Consider the following 17,009-nt stretch of genomic DNA (forward strand, 5'->3'; position numbering starts at 1 on the left):
GATCTGCAGATATTAATCAGTAATCTTCTAAGGAGCTTAGAATTGTTTTTAAACAGTTTCGAAACTTTCTCTGTAGTTAATAAATAGCTCACCACTGTCCCTTTACCAGTCTCAATCGATAGAGAGAGGGAGAGAGAGAGAGAGAGAGAGAGAGAGAGAGAGAGAGAGAGATGCTGGTTCACTTGTTGGCTTTCCATGCGTCTTTAGACTCCTCGTGATAGCTGCTCATATCCACAGAGCGCCAGTGCCGACTGTGTTTCACGCGGCCTGCAGGGCGGGCGGACCGAGGGGTGGAGTCGCACCCGGTGTATATAGAGCAATTCAATGTTGGACTAAGGGAGAGAGAGAAAGAGTCCCGTGTCTGAAAGCCACACTTCACCTAAAACAACTTCAATCCGAGCGTGAGAATCAAAGTACTGGAGTTCATTCACAGCGTTGGCGCATGCGTGGGAATTATTTCATTCACTCAGTCCTGGAAAGCCCATCAGTCTGGGTTCTTTAAAAACTCCACCTGTCTTCTTCAGATACTGTAGATGTGTTCCAAGTTATTTTAGTTATTGAACTTTCCGACTGAGGAGTATCGGTGCAATCGGCTAGTGGGACGAGGTTGATGTCTCAGGACGAGATTGATGTCTCACTTTCGTGTGCATGGAGGACCCGTGTATGTGGATTGAGGAAAGTGTGTGCGAGTCAGTTACCGAATATGATCAGAGTGCGGGGTTTATTTCTACACTAGAGGCGCCGCCTTTGCTCTGAACACACACACATTCACGCGCCATCAGGTGCCACAAACACACACACACTTCCGATTGAGTATTCGGTTCTCTGAGGATCATCCAGGACTTCTCCCAGCACCGAGTCGGAATTATAAAGCAGATTTGTCCCCGCGTGACAGGATGATGGATGCTTGAGGGCGCGAAAGATCAATACCCCCCATTTATCAATACTCTCTAAGCGCACGTGAAGATCGCCTCCGCTGGATGTGTATCACCGCATCTCTATCACCAGGTGGCTTCCCAATCGTGCGTCTTCATGCGCGCGTCTCCAGTTCGGGTCTTTGCGCGTATATGTGCGCATAAGGTGTTTTAAGGTCGACAGAAGAAAACGCGCGCGGGATATTATAGCGCAGAAACTTTGATTTGACTGTCGGGACTTTAAACTTGCGTCCACACAGACGAGACTACAATAGACATAGAGCCCTAATGGGAACGGATCTGAAATAAATTCCAATTTGTTTCCCATTTGATAAGAAGAGAGGAAAGCATTCAAGTCGGAGGAGATTACAAGTGTTTTTGCCTCAGAAGAGAATTTGTTGTGGAGATTTTTTTTGGAATTAAAACTCTACAAGCAGAAGTTAAGGAAAGCGTGGTGATGTTTGTGTTGAAAGCGGCGGTGTGTTTGGGAGCTTTGCTGTGTGCGCTGCTTGGCAGTGCTGGGGCTCAGTCGTGCCCGTCACAATGCTCCTGCAGCGGGACAGCGGTGGACTGCCACGGGCAGAGTCTGCGGAGCGTGCCACGGAACATTCCCCGCAACACTGAGCGCCTGTGAGTGCGCGCAATACACCACCACACCAACATTTCACCACACTTTTATTACAATAGCAATAACTGCATGCATGTATTACAAACAATAATAACAAAATAATTTATAGTTATGATAAACCACACACGACCACCACGACGTCTTCATGTTAATCACATTTTATGGTACTGCAGTTACAGTAATTCCTTTCAGCAAACGCGTTATAATAACTCACAAAATGACACATGCTTGTATTTAAAGCATTAATACACACTGGCATGAGTGTAATACAAAGTGTGACGATGCTTTCATCTGAAGTACTGTCAGTTGAACAAAACCACAGTGTTTTTATGTATTCCGCTCACGCATGCCACTATCTGTCTGTTACATTGATTGCGTCTCTGAAGTGGGATTCATTATTAAACTGGCATGAAGTTTAAACACAACCTGACTCTCTGTCCAACTCAGTCTCACGAGCTCTGTCCGCACGAGCAGCGTTTTCATCACAGTTAAAATTTTAACTCAAACTGAATTATTAGTTCATTCACTCTTGGCTTCTGCTGTTTTTCTCCATATTTAAAAACCCTCCAGTCATTAAATGGCATATTGTGACATACAGTTTGGCTGAGTAGGTGCGAAGCGCTGTCACATTTTCTGTAATGGGGGCGCATAAAAAGTAGGGTTCAAAAGCTATAAATGACACCAACGTTAATTGCCGAGGATTACCCAACCCTGACCGGAATTCAATTAAAAAGCTGCTAAGGGTTCGCCCACAGTCTAGCACATACTTCACCAATGAGAGCATTCAGCCAAGTGTGCGCAGACAGTTCAGCAAATTAATATATGACAAACAGCCATCGAGCATGCTGCGTGCCAGATCCATCACTAGTGGCCAGTGCGATTAAGTAACCAGAAAAATTCGTTCATAGCCTCATTTACTACTTAATAGCCTAAATTAGGCGTCTTAATTAGGGCTAAATACTTCAGTTGTTATTCACTGTTTTACCCCCTTCTCTTCTTTCCACAGTGACCTGAATGCAAATAATCTGACTAAAATTACGAAAGCAGACTTTGCGGGACTGCGGAACCTCAGAGTTCTGTAAGTAATTAAAAACTTGTTTTTTACTTGTTTGCCTTATCATTAATAATCTCTTCCTGATTAATTGATTGAAAATATACATTATGAAAATATACATAAATATAGCCTAGTGAGATTTCCAGAATATTGTTTAAAATATGTGCCCAACAACAGTCCTCTCGCCCATTTTCATCAATATATGCCTCAGTGGGCCCATTATTAGATTAATGCCAAAGAAAGAATCGCTATGCCAAATGCCAAGACTTGTTATGAAATGCATTCCATTGTATATTCTAGATTTTAGTGAGAGTTGAACACTAGTACACACACACACACACACACACAAACATACTGAACAAGTTTGGACGGTGAAGCTTGACGAGGCAGTAAAGCCCATGATTCCCAAAAACACACAAAGACTGCATTTATTTGCAAAAATGATTGCGTTATCGGAATGTGAAGTGTCTCCCTCTCTATCAGTCTTTCTATCTGCCTCTCTGTCTCTGTGTGTGGTTGCGAGCGATTGGGATTGGGAAAGTGAGAGGGATATTTCTGTGAATGTAAATGTGTGTGAGATGGAATGTGTGGGTGTGAATGTATATGTTAGAGAGAGACGTATAGAGAGCTCATGTAAGGACAGGTTTGCCCTCCCACTTGGAGGTTTAGATTACAGCGGAAGACTTTCTCTGTCTGTTATAGCTTCCTTTCCTCACCTTTTTTTCCATCACTCTTCCTCTCAGTTTATTTAGCTTTATTCTGGAGTATCACTTTAATGACCTTTAATGGACATCATCAAACCAAATAACTTTTCTTGATTTGACCCTAACATGGTGTATAATAACATGATTCATCAGTAAAACTTTCTGTGACATTTTCAGTGGTTTTCTTTAGTATGTGGGTTAAAGTGAGAAAGCCTGGTTTATGTGTCAGCTCCAGATAAAACAACCACAAAGAGGAGGTTAATAGAAAACGTTTCAAAATATTTTCAGCACATTCATTTATTTGAATGTAAAAGAAAAATTAAGTAATAATATTTTATATGTGACCTTGTCTATGAAATCCAGGCTAAAGTCTCTACGAATGATGTATTAGCTGTAAAATTAGATTTTACTCAATGTCATAGCCTTACTCAGTTAATACATATAAAGGTATCAAACTGAATTTTCTTTACATTACGACTTTAGTTGAGTTTTTATTGTACATAGATTTGTGTAGGCCATTAAAGCTCTGCTACACTGTATTTGCTATACTAAAGGTCAAGGGATGCACATATGAATGTTAACCGGGCTAACTAATGTAGCTGGAAAAAATAGTGAATATGTTTCTTTGTATGCATAATCTAAGTATAGATGCTGTGTTTAGACTGGTGTTGAAAACTCTTGTTTATGGTGTTGTTATAATAAGAGGAGGGTCTCAGATGTGGAGATATCCAGTGAAAGGGTGTTTGTAAAAATGTAGTTTGTAGGCAGTGAAACGTAAAAGACTGTTTAAAGCTGTACAACAGCCAAATATACACAGGCATTTTAACTGTTCAGTCATTGAAAAATCTTTCAGTGACTTATCTTTTCTTTGGTCTTTCTTTCTTACCCTCCTTTAGGCAGTTGATGGAAAACAAGATCACTTCTATTGAGAGAGGGGCATTTCAAGACCTGAAAGAACTGGAAAGACTGTAAGTGACCATCACACACACACAAAGATATGCTGCACTGGCCTGTAGGGCTAAAAGTCAGCTGCGTATTTTTGACTGAAAGAGTGTGTGCATGCATTAACAATGTGACCTGCTGAGCACAATTAACTGCAAAATGCCATTACAAAATCGAGTGTGTGTATTCATACAAGAATGGCGTACATTGGATGTTATGGGCATTTGTGTGTGCGTCGTGGTCGGGATTCAACATTTTTGTCTGACAGCCAATCCAGCCTCAGGGGAACACACACACTATATGTGACTATGGCACACACAGGCCTTCAAGGGAATGACACTGGGTAGTGCAATGGAAACTGAAATTACACTTTTAAGGAACCCCCCACCTTTCTCTTATGCTTTCACCCCCAAGCTATTCTTCCTTTTAAAACCATATTCATTTTGATGGGCTATATCTCTCTGTCACTGACTCGTTTATCTTAATGTGGTGTATCAGTATACTTACAGATACATACAGATTTCCCTAATGATACAGAAAGTTTTCTGTATGATGAATCAGCATGACACATACTTGTTTAATTACAATAATTAGCAACATTGAGCTAATTTTCCCCTCATTAGGATTACGATTAATGAAGGTTATTGTGCTAAATTGTTATTTCGGAAAGATTGTTCAGTTGCTGTGGAAAAAGTGTTGGTGAGATGACTAATATGTATTACAGAATATATGTATAAACATATAATTGTCATCCATACAAATTGACAAAAGGCGCACATATTTTCGTAAATCGTAATCAAATGTGTTAGGATATTATTTGCAAAATAACCCCCTAAATAATCGTTTTAAAGCGGACATTTCATGAAAAGCTGACTTTTTCCATGTTTAAGTGCTATAATTGGGTCCCCAGTGCTTTTATCAACCTAGAAATTGTGATAAAGAACAACCCAGTAAATTAGTTTTGGTAAACCATTCTCTGCACGCATGTAAAAAATAGGTAACTGAAATTTGGCTCCTTTTGTGATGTCAGAAGGGGATAGTACCGCCCCTTAATCTGCACTATCCAACCACGGCACTGCCATTTAGTGCAAAGATCAGCTCATTTGCATTTAAGAGGACACACCCAATACAGCACATTTTTATTCACACCTACAAATTATACATTTTAAGATGCTATAATAAATTATCTATATTATATTTTGAGCTAGAACTTTATACTCTGGGGACACCAAAGATTTATTTGGCATCTCAAAAAAGTCTTGTGAAATGTCCCCTTTAAATTATTTGAAATGTTGATAACCAGCCTTATCTTTCTGGAATTGACAAATAAATGCAAATAAATAGAAATAAAGAATAGAAATAAATAGAAATATATATGAATAGAAATGAAAAACTGCAACAATGAAACCCCACCTCTAAACCCAGCATTAATAGGATTGTGTATTGACAGTTTCCAACATTTTCAAGGTCATGCTCTACGAAACAAAGGTACAAAAGCTGTCACCGGGGTGGTACCCTTTCAAAAAGTACACTTTTGTACTTAAAGAGTGCTTATTAGTACCTCAAAGGTACAAATTGGTACCAAATGTCTACAGTATCTGTATCTAATTGATACATATTAGGACTTTTTTTTAAAGAATACAGTCCCAGTGACATATTTTGTACTGAGAGTAAATTTCGGTTCAGTTGGTTTAACAAAATCTAAATCTTTTCTATACCCCCTGAAACATATTAAATTTACCTCAGGATATGCACACAGTGGTTGTGAATCACTGATTCATTGTATAGTGAAAAATATATGTAAATGCCGGTCTCAAAACTAAACTTCTCTCCTGAATGGACCTTAGGTTTGCAGTTGTAGGACCAGGAATAAAAAACTGATCTAGAATTAGTGTGAATGGCTAAATGATTGGCTGTCAGTTACCATCTCTTAATGGTGACTGACTGGCAGGTGTTCGCTTTACACGCCGAATCACATTAGAACTGGCATTTAAAGCTGCGCTGCATGAGGCTCAGTCAATCACTTCCCCAATGTGCCTCTTGTTTTCCTTCTAGTCATTACCTTTTAATTTGGTGTGGATATGTTTAATGACCGCAACTGTCATATACTTTGCAAAACCCAGCTGAACCACCAAGCCCTTTTGCCAGCTCAGCCTTGTATAAAAGATATATAATTCACGAGCAAATATGACGCTAACTTTAGTTTTAAATGGAAGTTGTGTTTGCAGTCTGCATGGCTCTGAATGCTAACTAGCGAAAGGGTCAACTGCATTAACTGTGAATGCAGCCTTGTGCAGTAACATATAGCTCATACAGTCAACTTGTAATAATAGCCGAACATGCTTTCGGCGTAAATCGGGCAGCGTTGGTATAACCGAAGGGTTAGATGAGCAAATGATAGTGATGAATAGCTCTTTACGGTGATAAGTGTAGGGATAGGGAAGCTAGCTGTAGCGGTGAATAGCACAGCTAAAGTCAGTGTGTAGGATCAGTCCCACTGTGCCGGCACAAAAGCAGGAGTCTAATGCTGGAGGGTGACTGCATAGCTGAGAGGATTAGAACGCAAAGGCATTATAATGCCCTTACCAAAGGCCCTTCATAAATATGTGTGTGAGAGAGTGTGTGTGTATGCGTATTGGGGATGCATTTAGGTATTCGGTGTGACGACCTCCTGTAGGGAGAAAAAGTGGAGACTCTGTTCCTCATATGTACCCCCCTTTTTCTCCACACACACACACGTACGCACAAACAGCCCTCGTCACGGGTTGCTAGTCCTGAGCAATGCAGTCAGGTAAAGTGTAAGCCTATGGAGAAACACCCTACACTTTCTTTTCACCATCCCTCACAGCTCTCGCTTATCTTTAGGTTTCTCCTTTGTCTTTTTTATCATACCTTTATTCACTTTCCCCCTTATATTTTTTCTTATTAAGATTTCACACATAGTGTTGGACTGGTTTCGTCAGAGCTAACGGAGATGGATTGAGACTGAGGATAGAACTGGTCACTGATTTATTAGTCTCACATAGCCTTTGAGCTAAAAGGCGAAAGGTCCATAGTGCAGCTTTCTAGTCAAGATCTGCCCACTTATGCCCACTTTAGACTACACAATCTCTGTCTGTTACAATCAAGGCTTTGAACCAGATTTTTTCCCAAATTGGTTTGTTCCGAACAGAAACAGTATTTTTTACGTTTTTGGTTCAACCCTAAAATTGACGTTTAATAACGTTACATGTCAGCTGTGGGACATTCAAATAAGTAGGCTGATCATTAGTACATTAAACTTAAATTATTAGTCTATATAATTTTCCTTAAGTCTCTATCATGTCATCGAACATTAAAAAAGGCTACATTATGCATGCAACATAACTGTAATTCTGACATGTCTACATTTGTTAAGTGCACTTAAACACGCGCACACACACAGACGGAGGATGAATTCCAAACGGCACTTCAGGAAGAAGATGCAGCATAAACAGTCGCTCCACATAAAATGGAAATTACGTTGTTTTTCAGTGCTTTATTCGCCAAATGCATTTCAATGGACTACAGTATGAGACACAGCAGCGCAACTCTCTCTCAAGTTTATACATCAAGAGTTCTGATCTTTGCAGGGCATAGGGATAATCACGTTTGATTGGAGTTGGACCGGACACATTCAAACGCATGTGCGTCTGTCCGTACAGAAAATTGCTCACTTTAGCGCCTTTTTGCGGATAAAGTGTTTAAAATCACTTACGTGTTAACATTTGCAAGACTTTGAAATATGTGCAAATGATCAATTTTCACCCTATTTTAATTTGCGCATTAAGTGAGTCGTGATTTGTAGGGATCACCTGCAATCTGTTACACCACTAATTAGTATTAAAAAAACAAACATCTTGAGATACTTGGTAGATATTTACCTCTTATGATTGAGCATTAGAGACTTGTGCTTGATTAGTTTACTTGCTGGTGGCAAGCTTCTCATTTCTCTGATGAGTCAACGACGACCGGAAGTGAACTTCACTCAGTATTGCACAGAAATCTTGTCGAAGAACGGAAAAATAACGGTATTAACCGGTTACCATTATTTTAAATAAACGATTTTGTTCCAGAACATATATTTTTTGAAAGTTTCTGCTTTTGTTTCTGTTCCTTGCAAAACATCAAAAGTTTCTGGTTTTCGTTTTCATTCTGTGAACTGGTTCAAAGCCTTGGTTACAATAGTCAGTGTGTCAGTAATTTTTACCCCTAAAAATCTTCAGGTGTCACGGACAAGAAATATGTCAAACTACATGGTGCTGCAGGATCAATCATTACTTGAAAAGCATGATGTAATCGGGAAAGGTGGAACTAGTAGGGAAAGACTTATATAAACAATAGTGCATATGGGCTGTGTCTAAAGGAGGCAATGACTTCGGCGGCATGAACGCAGCTCTGGGAACGCATTCGGACAGCCTTCATAGGCAGCATAATATAATCAGAGAGTGCCTTTGTGATAACTAATCCCAAATTTAAAACCTAAAATACTGTTTTCTCGATAGAAATGCAATCAAAAGGTTTATAAAGTGAAAATCTAACCTTATTTATATTAAATTTATGCTCCAGCCACTTTCTTGAACTTGACCAGGCTCGACCAGTTACATTCCCAGCGCATAGAATTGTGGGATAAGACAATGAAGGTATCTCAGGAGACAGGAAGTAAACCAAACATTGGATTCGGACGTGCCTTGATACCTTCATGCTTTTGAATGCTGTCTCCAAAGGCAGCATTTTAGAGATTTCGGACGCAGCAATTATATTAATGAATGATATGTTAGCGTAATGCTAATTCCTGTACTCAACAGGTTGCTGAAGCATCTCCACAACCTTTAGCTATCATTTATCTTTTTTTACCTTCTGTCGTGATAGTCCCTTAATAAAACATTGTTGCAAGAGTATTGTTGCCATAGCTTCAAGAACCTTTCCTTTGCTGCATAATTCCATCTAGCAGCATACCATTGTCTCTTTTTGTTTTGCACTGTTTTAAGTAAGTAATGAGATGCAAGACGCTGTGCTGTATTGTGAAATAAGTCCTGCAAAAAATAGGTATCAACATAACTTTCATCAAGTAAAATCATTTAAAGCCTTCCTTCCGATGTAAAAAAATTGTCCCTGACAGAAAAATGTCCCTGAATGTTTACGTTGCTAAGTTGCTAAGTGTGCAGTTGTTGGGTTCAGCGGTCATCCCTACTGAAAAATCCAGCTAAGACCAGCATAAGCTGTTGAGCTGATTTTAGCTGGTCTCCCAGCTTGGTTTTAGCTGGTGTTGCTGTGTAGGAAGCTGGTTTTGCTGGTGTAGCAAGCTGGTCTAGCTGTGTTTTGGACACTTTTTAAACTGGTCTAGCTGGACAGGCTGGAAGACCAGCTGATCCACCAGCATGACCAGCTTTGTCAGGCTGGGAGGACCAGCATAAACAAGCCAGTGCCACCTTAAACCAGCGAAAACCAGCCACCAGCTTATGCTGGTCCTAGCTGGACTTTTCAGTAGGGATAGCAGTGTTTTATTGTAAATAAAACGCAGCTATTGACCAATCAGAATCAAGGACTGGAGCTAATCATTTTATAAAGCTGAAGACCTTAAGTACTTCTATTGCCGGCATCACAGATGAGATGGGACCTGTCGTGCATGACCGAGAAAGTAAAATTAACATGTTAGTCTGTCTGTCATGATGTCATGACGTGTCACATATGTGGCGTTGTGTGTCATACTATGACACACTTAATTGATGTAAAGCGATTGAGGCGTGGATTCTTGGTCTTGATCCTTGTCGTATACAAATCACCACACTAGCTAAATGCCAAAATCTAAAAAGTCAAATGGTCTCTTCCTGTTTAATGCCCCTAACGCAAACAGCAACCAATCAGAGTGTGCTCTGCTTTCATGTGCTATTTAGGGGCAGGTTTATTAAAAAAATATATCTATGTCTAAAATAAAAAAGTTTTCTTGCAATTTAATAATAAAAGGTGCTGTATGAACCCAGTACAATGTAAACCCTGTTGGTCCCTACTCCAGTTGCATAAAGTTAGCCAATCTTTTATACATCTTGTCAGATTCAAATAGTGCTTTCCATTTAAATGTGCAGTATGCAGACAGTTTAAATGTAGCCATTAACTTCTCTGTATCTAATAAGCTGTACGTGAATGAAAGGTGAATCATGTCTGCTTTATACAGACATAACACGATACAGCTGTGCATGTGTCTACGCAAACACCATGAATACAGATTTTCAATTCATTCTTTCCTCTCTTCAGTCTTGATTGCCTGTTTTCGGCCATTAAAAGTCATCTCACTTTTTGGCCCTCCCCTGAAAATGACTGTGAGTGCATGTCTGTACGTAAAAGTTAAAAATGAGAGTATGTGGCTGTGTGCATTTCTGTCTGCAAGAGCGTGTGTCTGCGTGTACCCGTCTATTTTAAGGGTCGATCTTATTCCCGTTAAGCACTGTGTGTTTGCGTCTTTGTGTCTTTGTGTGTTTCCGCAGCAGGGTCCTCAGGGATGGCTGTCCTCTGTGCCTGAGTGAAACACGTGGGCATTTTCGGGAGTGCGTAGCACTGTGTGCCTCGTTATTATTTCATCATTCATTAAATATTCAAATGGAATGATGTAACCCCAGAAGCTGAACGATGATGTCATCCACTGCTGTGTTTGAGTGTGTGAATGCCTGTGCGTGTGTGTGTTTGTTTGAGACAGTTTGTCAGAGAAAGTAACAGAGAGGGACAGCGAGAGCTTGATGGTTTCACACTTTGCGCCGGCAGAGTTCACTTACGAACTTGCTGTGATTGATTTGTGTGTACGATGCGTAGTCGGTTATTTGTGGGAAATCTCACATGTACGCATACACACAGGATATATATGATCCCCAAATTCAACTTTTGCAACTGTAGCAGTTTTCTTATATTATCAGTTATTACTGGCCCTGCATTATTAGTGAAGTTCCCTCAATTTCGATGCTTAATAAGGTCCTCTATACGATCTTTAGTTCTAATATTAAAAACGTTATTGATTAATTTCAAGCCTCATTAATCTAACGCACAGACAGCAGTGGCGCCGCTCTACATTAATATGCGCAGTGCGTATTACATATGTGCTGATTGTCATGCATCAACGTCTATTATATATGCAAAGCTTATATAGCAAAGAATATAACTCAAAGAATAAAGTGAAAAAAACATTGAATTATCATTGAAATTAGGCAAATATGCATCATTTCTTTTCATGTGTGCATGTGTGTGAGTGTGTTTGCACTGTAAGTTCCTTCTCTTCACTTGGTGTGAGACGTTCTGTTTGTTTTTCCCACATCTGTTTTTCCGGGCTGTTCTTTGTCTGTGTGTGTTTGCTAGATGCCCCCACACACTGACAGTGTCTGCCAGACACACACACACACATGCGCGCGCACACACAGCGCTCAAGTTGATGGTGGGCAGGCCCAAGTTGAAATATTTTATAACGTTAAATGTTTAAAGTATGATGCTTCTACACAGCCCTGTCAGGATGTATTTCTGTAAACACTGCCTGCGAATTTCATGTGGAATCCATTCATAATATTTTTTGTATTCATGTTTTCACTTTTCCCTTAAAATAGATTAATAGAGTATTGCAACTGTGTTGCAAAAATAATGTATTCAGCCAGACTTGTATCCAGACAACAGCTTCTTATGCAAACAGTACATTAAATGCATCTTAAGCTGCCTTAAGTGTCTTCTGAATGTAAACCTTGTGTCTGTGTTTACAGGCGTCTCAACAGGAATAATCTTCAGGTTCTTCCAGAGTTACTCTTCCTCGGCACGACCAAACTCTTCAGGCTGTGAGTCTTTTATCTTTTTTGTTCTTCTCTTTCTTCTTACTTTTTCTCACCCCCACCCCCTTTCTCTTTCTCTCCTCTTCGCTGTCTCTCTGGTTCCTCTTTTGTTGCCTTTTTTAAATCCCATTTCTATCACTTTTGGAAAGTTGTGTTTGATGAATGCACATTTTACATGAGATATGAATTATATGCTTTTGTTTGCATTTTGCAATTTGAGACTGTTCAGAGTCTGTCTGATCGTTTAAATGCAGTTTGCTGTCCTTGGTGTTGACTTTGTCAAGGTTTCGGGTTCAGTTTTCATTAAATTTGATCATTTTTAAAAGGTAATGCAATTGAACCGAAGGACAAATACAACGTAACCCAAACTAAATCTTCAGGTCAGTCTTTTAAATCTAGCTTGTTACTCCACCTGGAGCTATGAGCTTGGGTGTGCGTTCGTAATTGAGTTATGCTGGACATCTAGGGATCAGCAGTAAAAGAGGTTCAGAGCATGAACAGACTAAATTGAGTTAAAAGGAGATACACGCTTAAACATCTGCTCAGAGAGGAAGGACTGTCCGCGTTAACAGCTTTACCAGGAAAAACAACATTGAAACGGAGTTTGCAGGAGGCTGATGGAGAAAGTGTGTGTGTGTGTGTACACATATCGCTCACGGTGTTGCCGTCATACAGACGCTGTTCGTTCTAGCCATGGTATGGTCGTGTGTGTGTGGTCTCGACTAAAAATACACTCGGTTCTTCAGTCTCATCCAGGGCTCGAAATGGAGGAGTGGACTGGGGCGACTGAGTCCACGGAAGGGGGGAATTTCAGTTTAAATAGAAATCAATTTATCCATGTAAAAGCCTCTAAATGCTATTCAAATTTTAAACATATAGTGGGATTGTCTGGTTCTACGGTTATATATAGATGGTTTCAGCAGTAACAACATAAACAAGCGGCTGTCGTGGTCCACACGTAACTTCCGGTAAACTTCCGGTATTTATATAACAAGCAAAAAACAACACATAGATTACCTAGGAAACCAAAACATTTGTTATTTTCGACGAGGCATTTGTTCAAGAGATCAGTTTAGCAACTAGTCAGACCATTAAAAAAAAATTAAATCGGAATTAAAGTTCGGTTCCAGACGTGTATCCGATGAAATATATATGTCCAAAAGTCCCTAAAGGGGGTTGCACACCGGCCGCGCAGCTCAGCGTCGCGCCGTGCCGCGTCGAGTCGCGTCTAGGACAACTCGGAGGTGTCGTAAACCGGAAGTGCACATTAAATAGCGCGAGCTTCGTCAGATAGCGTCTACTTCAAAATGCTAAATATACGTTAACAGCCAATGTTAATCGTTAATGATTTAGGACAAATATGATGTTATTTAATGTTAAACTATGTGAGTGGTGCTGTGTGGCGCGACAGGGATTTGAGCAACTTCCTGAGTCACAGGTGCCGGTGTGCGTATTCTCATAGAAAACAATGTGTACGATTTTTTTAGAACGGCGCGGCGCTGAGCTGCGCGGCCGGTGTGCGATCCCCTTAAGTCAATCTCGGACATTTCCACTACTGGTCTCTTCCATAGGGCGTGTGTGTTGGACTTCAAAAAGTAATTTTTTGAGCTTTAATCAAATCTTAGAAAAATGTACTGATGCATTTGCCAAAGCACTGACACTGTTCTCTTTTAAAAAGCTGATAGGAAAGTATGTTCACGCTTGTGAGTATTGTTTTGCCAACATTTCCTCATGGGTACCGTAAAAAAACAGCATTATGACCATACTTAACAATGCAAAGAGGCCTGTGTAGGTTAGGTTTAGATGGTAAGGGGTGAAAAAGATGATTAGCTTAGAATAAAAACAATGAAAGTCAGTGGAAAGTCCCCCTCATGATACAAAAAACAAATGCGTGTGTGCACATATGGGATTTAATGATTCTTTGGCAGGATTTTGCCGTTCTGTCCGTCAATTCAATTTCAACAAGATGGTAGCAGGTGTGTGAGAGAAGAAAGCCGACGCGAAACAAAGAAGGAGTATTGCTAGTGTATAACACTTTCTTGATAGTATTATTTGATTTGATGTTCTGGCACACACACACACACAGTGTTCTCTTCTCATTAGATTATCTCTCCTCGTCTACATCTGTGGCTAACATGTGCAGCTTTTATCTGCCCGCCTCTTTCATCACTCTGTCTACCTCGTTTTTCGTTATTTTGCTTCTTTCCTGTTCTCTCACCATTTTTTTCTTTGATACGCTGCGTAATCTGTATAGTTTCTTTCTTTCTTTCTTTCTTTCTTTCTTTCTTTCTTTCTTTCTTTCTTTCTTTCTTTCTTTCTTTCTTTCTTTCTTTCTTTCTTTCTTTCTTTCTTTCTTTCTTTCCCATCTCCTCTCTCTGTGCCCCTGTGATCAGGTTTGATGTTAATGCGTCTGGATGGAGTGTGTGATGTGTTTTGGAGGGGGATGGTCTGGCAACAGGGTGACAGAACCTTCTAGAGCTTGTTTTGTTCATCTTGCCGGGTGCCCTAGTGACCCCGGCTTCTGCTGTACGTGCGTGTGCGCATATATGTTTGCATGTCCGACTGTGTGAATATGAGTTATGGTTACGCGCATACGGTCGCTGCCACAGTAGCGGCTGAAGTATTTCGGCCTTTTGTCTCCTCGGAGGCCGGTCCTGTTTGAAAACCTTTGAATAACATTGGGTTATGCTGGAAAGAACGTTCAGATAACATTTCTCACGGATAGCAGGTCGGTCACAGCTGTGCATGTTTGGATAGGGAGAAAGTGGGAAACGGAGTAAAAAAAGAGATTGAAAGAGGAGGGAAAGCAAAGAGAGAGAGAAAGAGACGGTTAAATTTGTCAGAGTCCATTAAGAACTCTGTAAAATACCCTACAGTGAAAGTAAGAGTGGCACACAATTGAAAACAGATGTAAAAACATAGACTTTGGATTGGACGATGTCCCTAAATATTTATTTGTGATTTTAAGAATGAGTGCGTGTGTGTGTAAATGGGTACGCTTGTTTTTTCCACTCTGGATCAGGTTGGCACGAATGCCCGTTTATAGTTGCTACGGTTACTGTTGTTATGTCACGTTGCCATCATCCCTCATCCAGTAACGGTTAGCACTTTTTCACACAGTGCAAACTTTCTGAGTGTGCTTGTGGCTGTTCCTAACCACTGAGGAAATTTCTCCCGTTGTGACGTCTGTGTGTGGCTTTCATTGAGACTGTCACTGGTCATTAAGTCAAATCAAATGCCTTACAATAGTAATTGTGTATGTTGTTTCTGCATTTATTGAACCTTATTGATTAATTTTTATATGTCTGTGCATGACGAGATGATGTTTGGCATCACTTCTTAAAGGTGAAGATTTTTTCCCAGCTTGATATGTAGGGAGAACTATAAGCTGTTACACTATTGAAACAAAGTGTTTGTCCAACCAATGGAAGACAGGGGAGTGCTTGGAACCCCTGTGGGAAAACAATAGTTTTGCAATAAGTTTGGTGACACCAGTTACAAACAGGTTTAACATCACATTCTCAATTAGAACTATACCTCGCAAGCAATTTTGCATTTAAAACACGTCCATCACAGCCCATACGACAATACAATTTATAGAGGTCTAACCATAGCCCAAAAATAAAAGAAATAAAAAATAAAAAAACATCTTTTGACTTCCCTTACATGATGAAATTTCAAACATTTATTTTTGTTATAAGTTATTTTGACAAAAGTTATTTTGGCAAAAACGATATGTAACCAAAATAAAGTTTATTTTGGATAAAAGTGGTTTACTCCAGACTCGAGTCTATAGTTAACCTAGACGGTGAAATGACGGCTATTGCTTGATGGGTAAAGGCTTAACCTCCTAAGACCCGAGTTTTGGTTTGTCTTTTTCATATTTTCTCCAGCTATTTGGTGTTAGGAAGAACCAATAAATATAATAATATAATAACCAAATATTTTTCTTTGAACATGAAGCAGTACTTGTCCATGTTTGTGCACAACAGGTTCCAGTTACTATTATGGTGCAAACAACTAAAAAATGTGATGTCCACGTACGTGGACACACCAGGTCTTATGAGGTCAAACATGTAGGAAAAGTGTACGCTCGAACATGGGAATATGTCGGCAGACATATCTTCATATTCCTGTCGGTTAGCAGTGGCTTTGGGTTCGCACACGCTCAGCTGATTTTAAATATGGCTTTGACCGTGTGGTTTTCTTGAGAAATGTGCCACAAACGTTTTCGGGGTGAAAAATCGCAGCGGTTTTCTTGCTTAATCTGTACACCAAACCCTAGACAAGCCAAACTGTTTGCCATCTCGGAGTGTGTGTCTACGTGTGTGTGTTTACCGAGCTCGGCGTTTCCTAGGTCACAGTGCTGTAGAGAGTTTAGCTTTTGTCTGCGGAGTGGACGCTTAACCCCAGTTCTCTCAGCTCAGAAAACACACACACACACACACTTGTGCTAAGCCTTGTCTGTTCACACGAGTTGGTGGGAACAGTTCTGAAATTAGATGGATACAATGGAGTGAAGTCTGTTGAAGCATAGCGTTATTAGGTGCGAGTGCATATGTGTCAGTGTTTGTGTGAGATTCAATTTAAATTATAATCAAATTTTAATGAAGACAGGAAAAAGTTTATAGTTTGTTGCCATAGTGACAATTACTGTATGACAAAACTCATGATAGAAAAAAACTCGGATTGTGTGCAATTTTTTTGTATGTGTGTGAGTCTACAAATACTTCAGGTCCTCAGAGGAATTTAGCTACGATATTGAAATACAATAAAAAAAAAAAGTTTAATGTGTACATTCTTAACATACATTAAAATTTATGTTAGACTTTGAGTAAGATTAATGACCTCAATCTGTAGCTGCAGATTTCTCTTAAAGCATGCCAATGAGAATATTTAAGCAAGATGCAACAGGTAATGGCTAAATCTGCAGTGCACCTTTCTTTA

General features: G+C 39.9%; 1 protein-coding gene across 4 annotated transcripts in view; it reads left to right on the forward strand.

The window, feature by feature from the left end:
- Positions 1-207: 207 nt before the first annotated feature.
- slit2 (slit homolog 2 (Drosophila)) overlaps positions 208-17,009 on the forward strand; it is a 90,305-nt gene continuing 73,503 nt past the window's right edge. Inside the window, exons 1-4 of one of the 4 annotated variants that reach the window (XM_073864337.1) lie at positions 208-1,544; positions 2,549-2,620; positions 4,197-4,268; positions 11,997-12,068. In XM_073864337.1, coding sequence (XP_073720438.1) covers positions 1,372-1,544; positions 2,549-2,620; positions 4,197-4,268; positions 11,997-12,068 — 389 coding nt within the window. In that variant the 5' untranslated portion in view covers positions 208-1,371. The remainder of the gene's footprint in view (positions 1,545-2,548; positions 2,621-4,196; positions 4,269-11,996; positions 12,069-17,009) is intronic. The other 3 variants (XM_073864336.1, XM_055205446.2, XM_055205447.2) reach the window with 3 other exon arrangements.

This window comes from Misgurnus anguillicaudatus, chromosome 3, assembly GCF_027580225.2.
Source record: "Misgurnus anguillicaudatus chromosome 3, ASM2758022v2, whole genome shotgun sequence".
Lineage (NCBI taxonomy): Eukaryota > Metazoa > Chordata > Actinopteri > Cypriniformes > Cobitidae > Misgurnus > Misgurnus anguillicaudatus.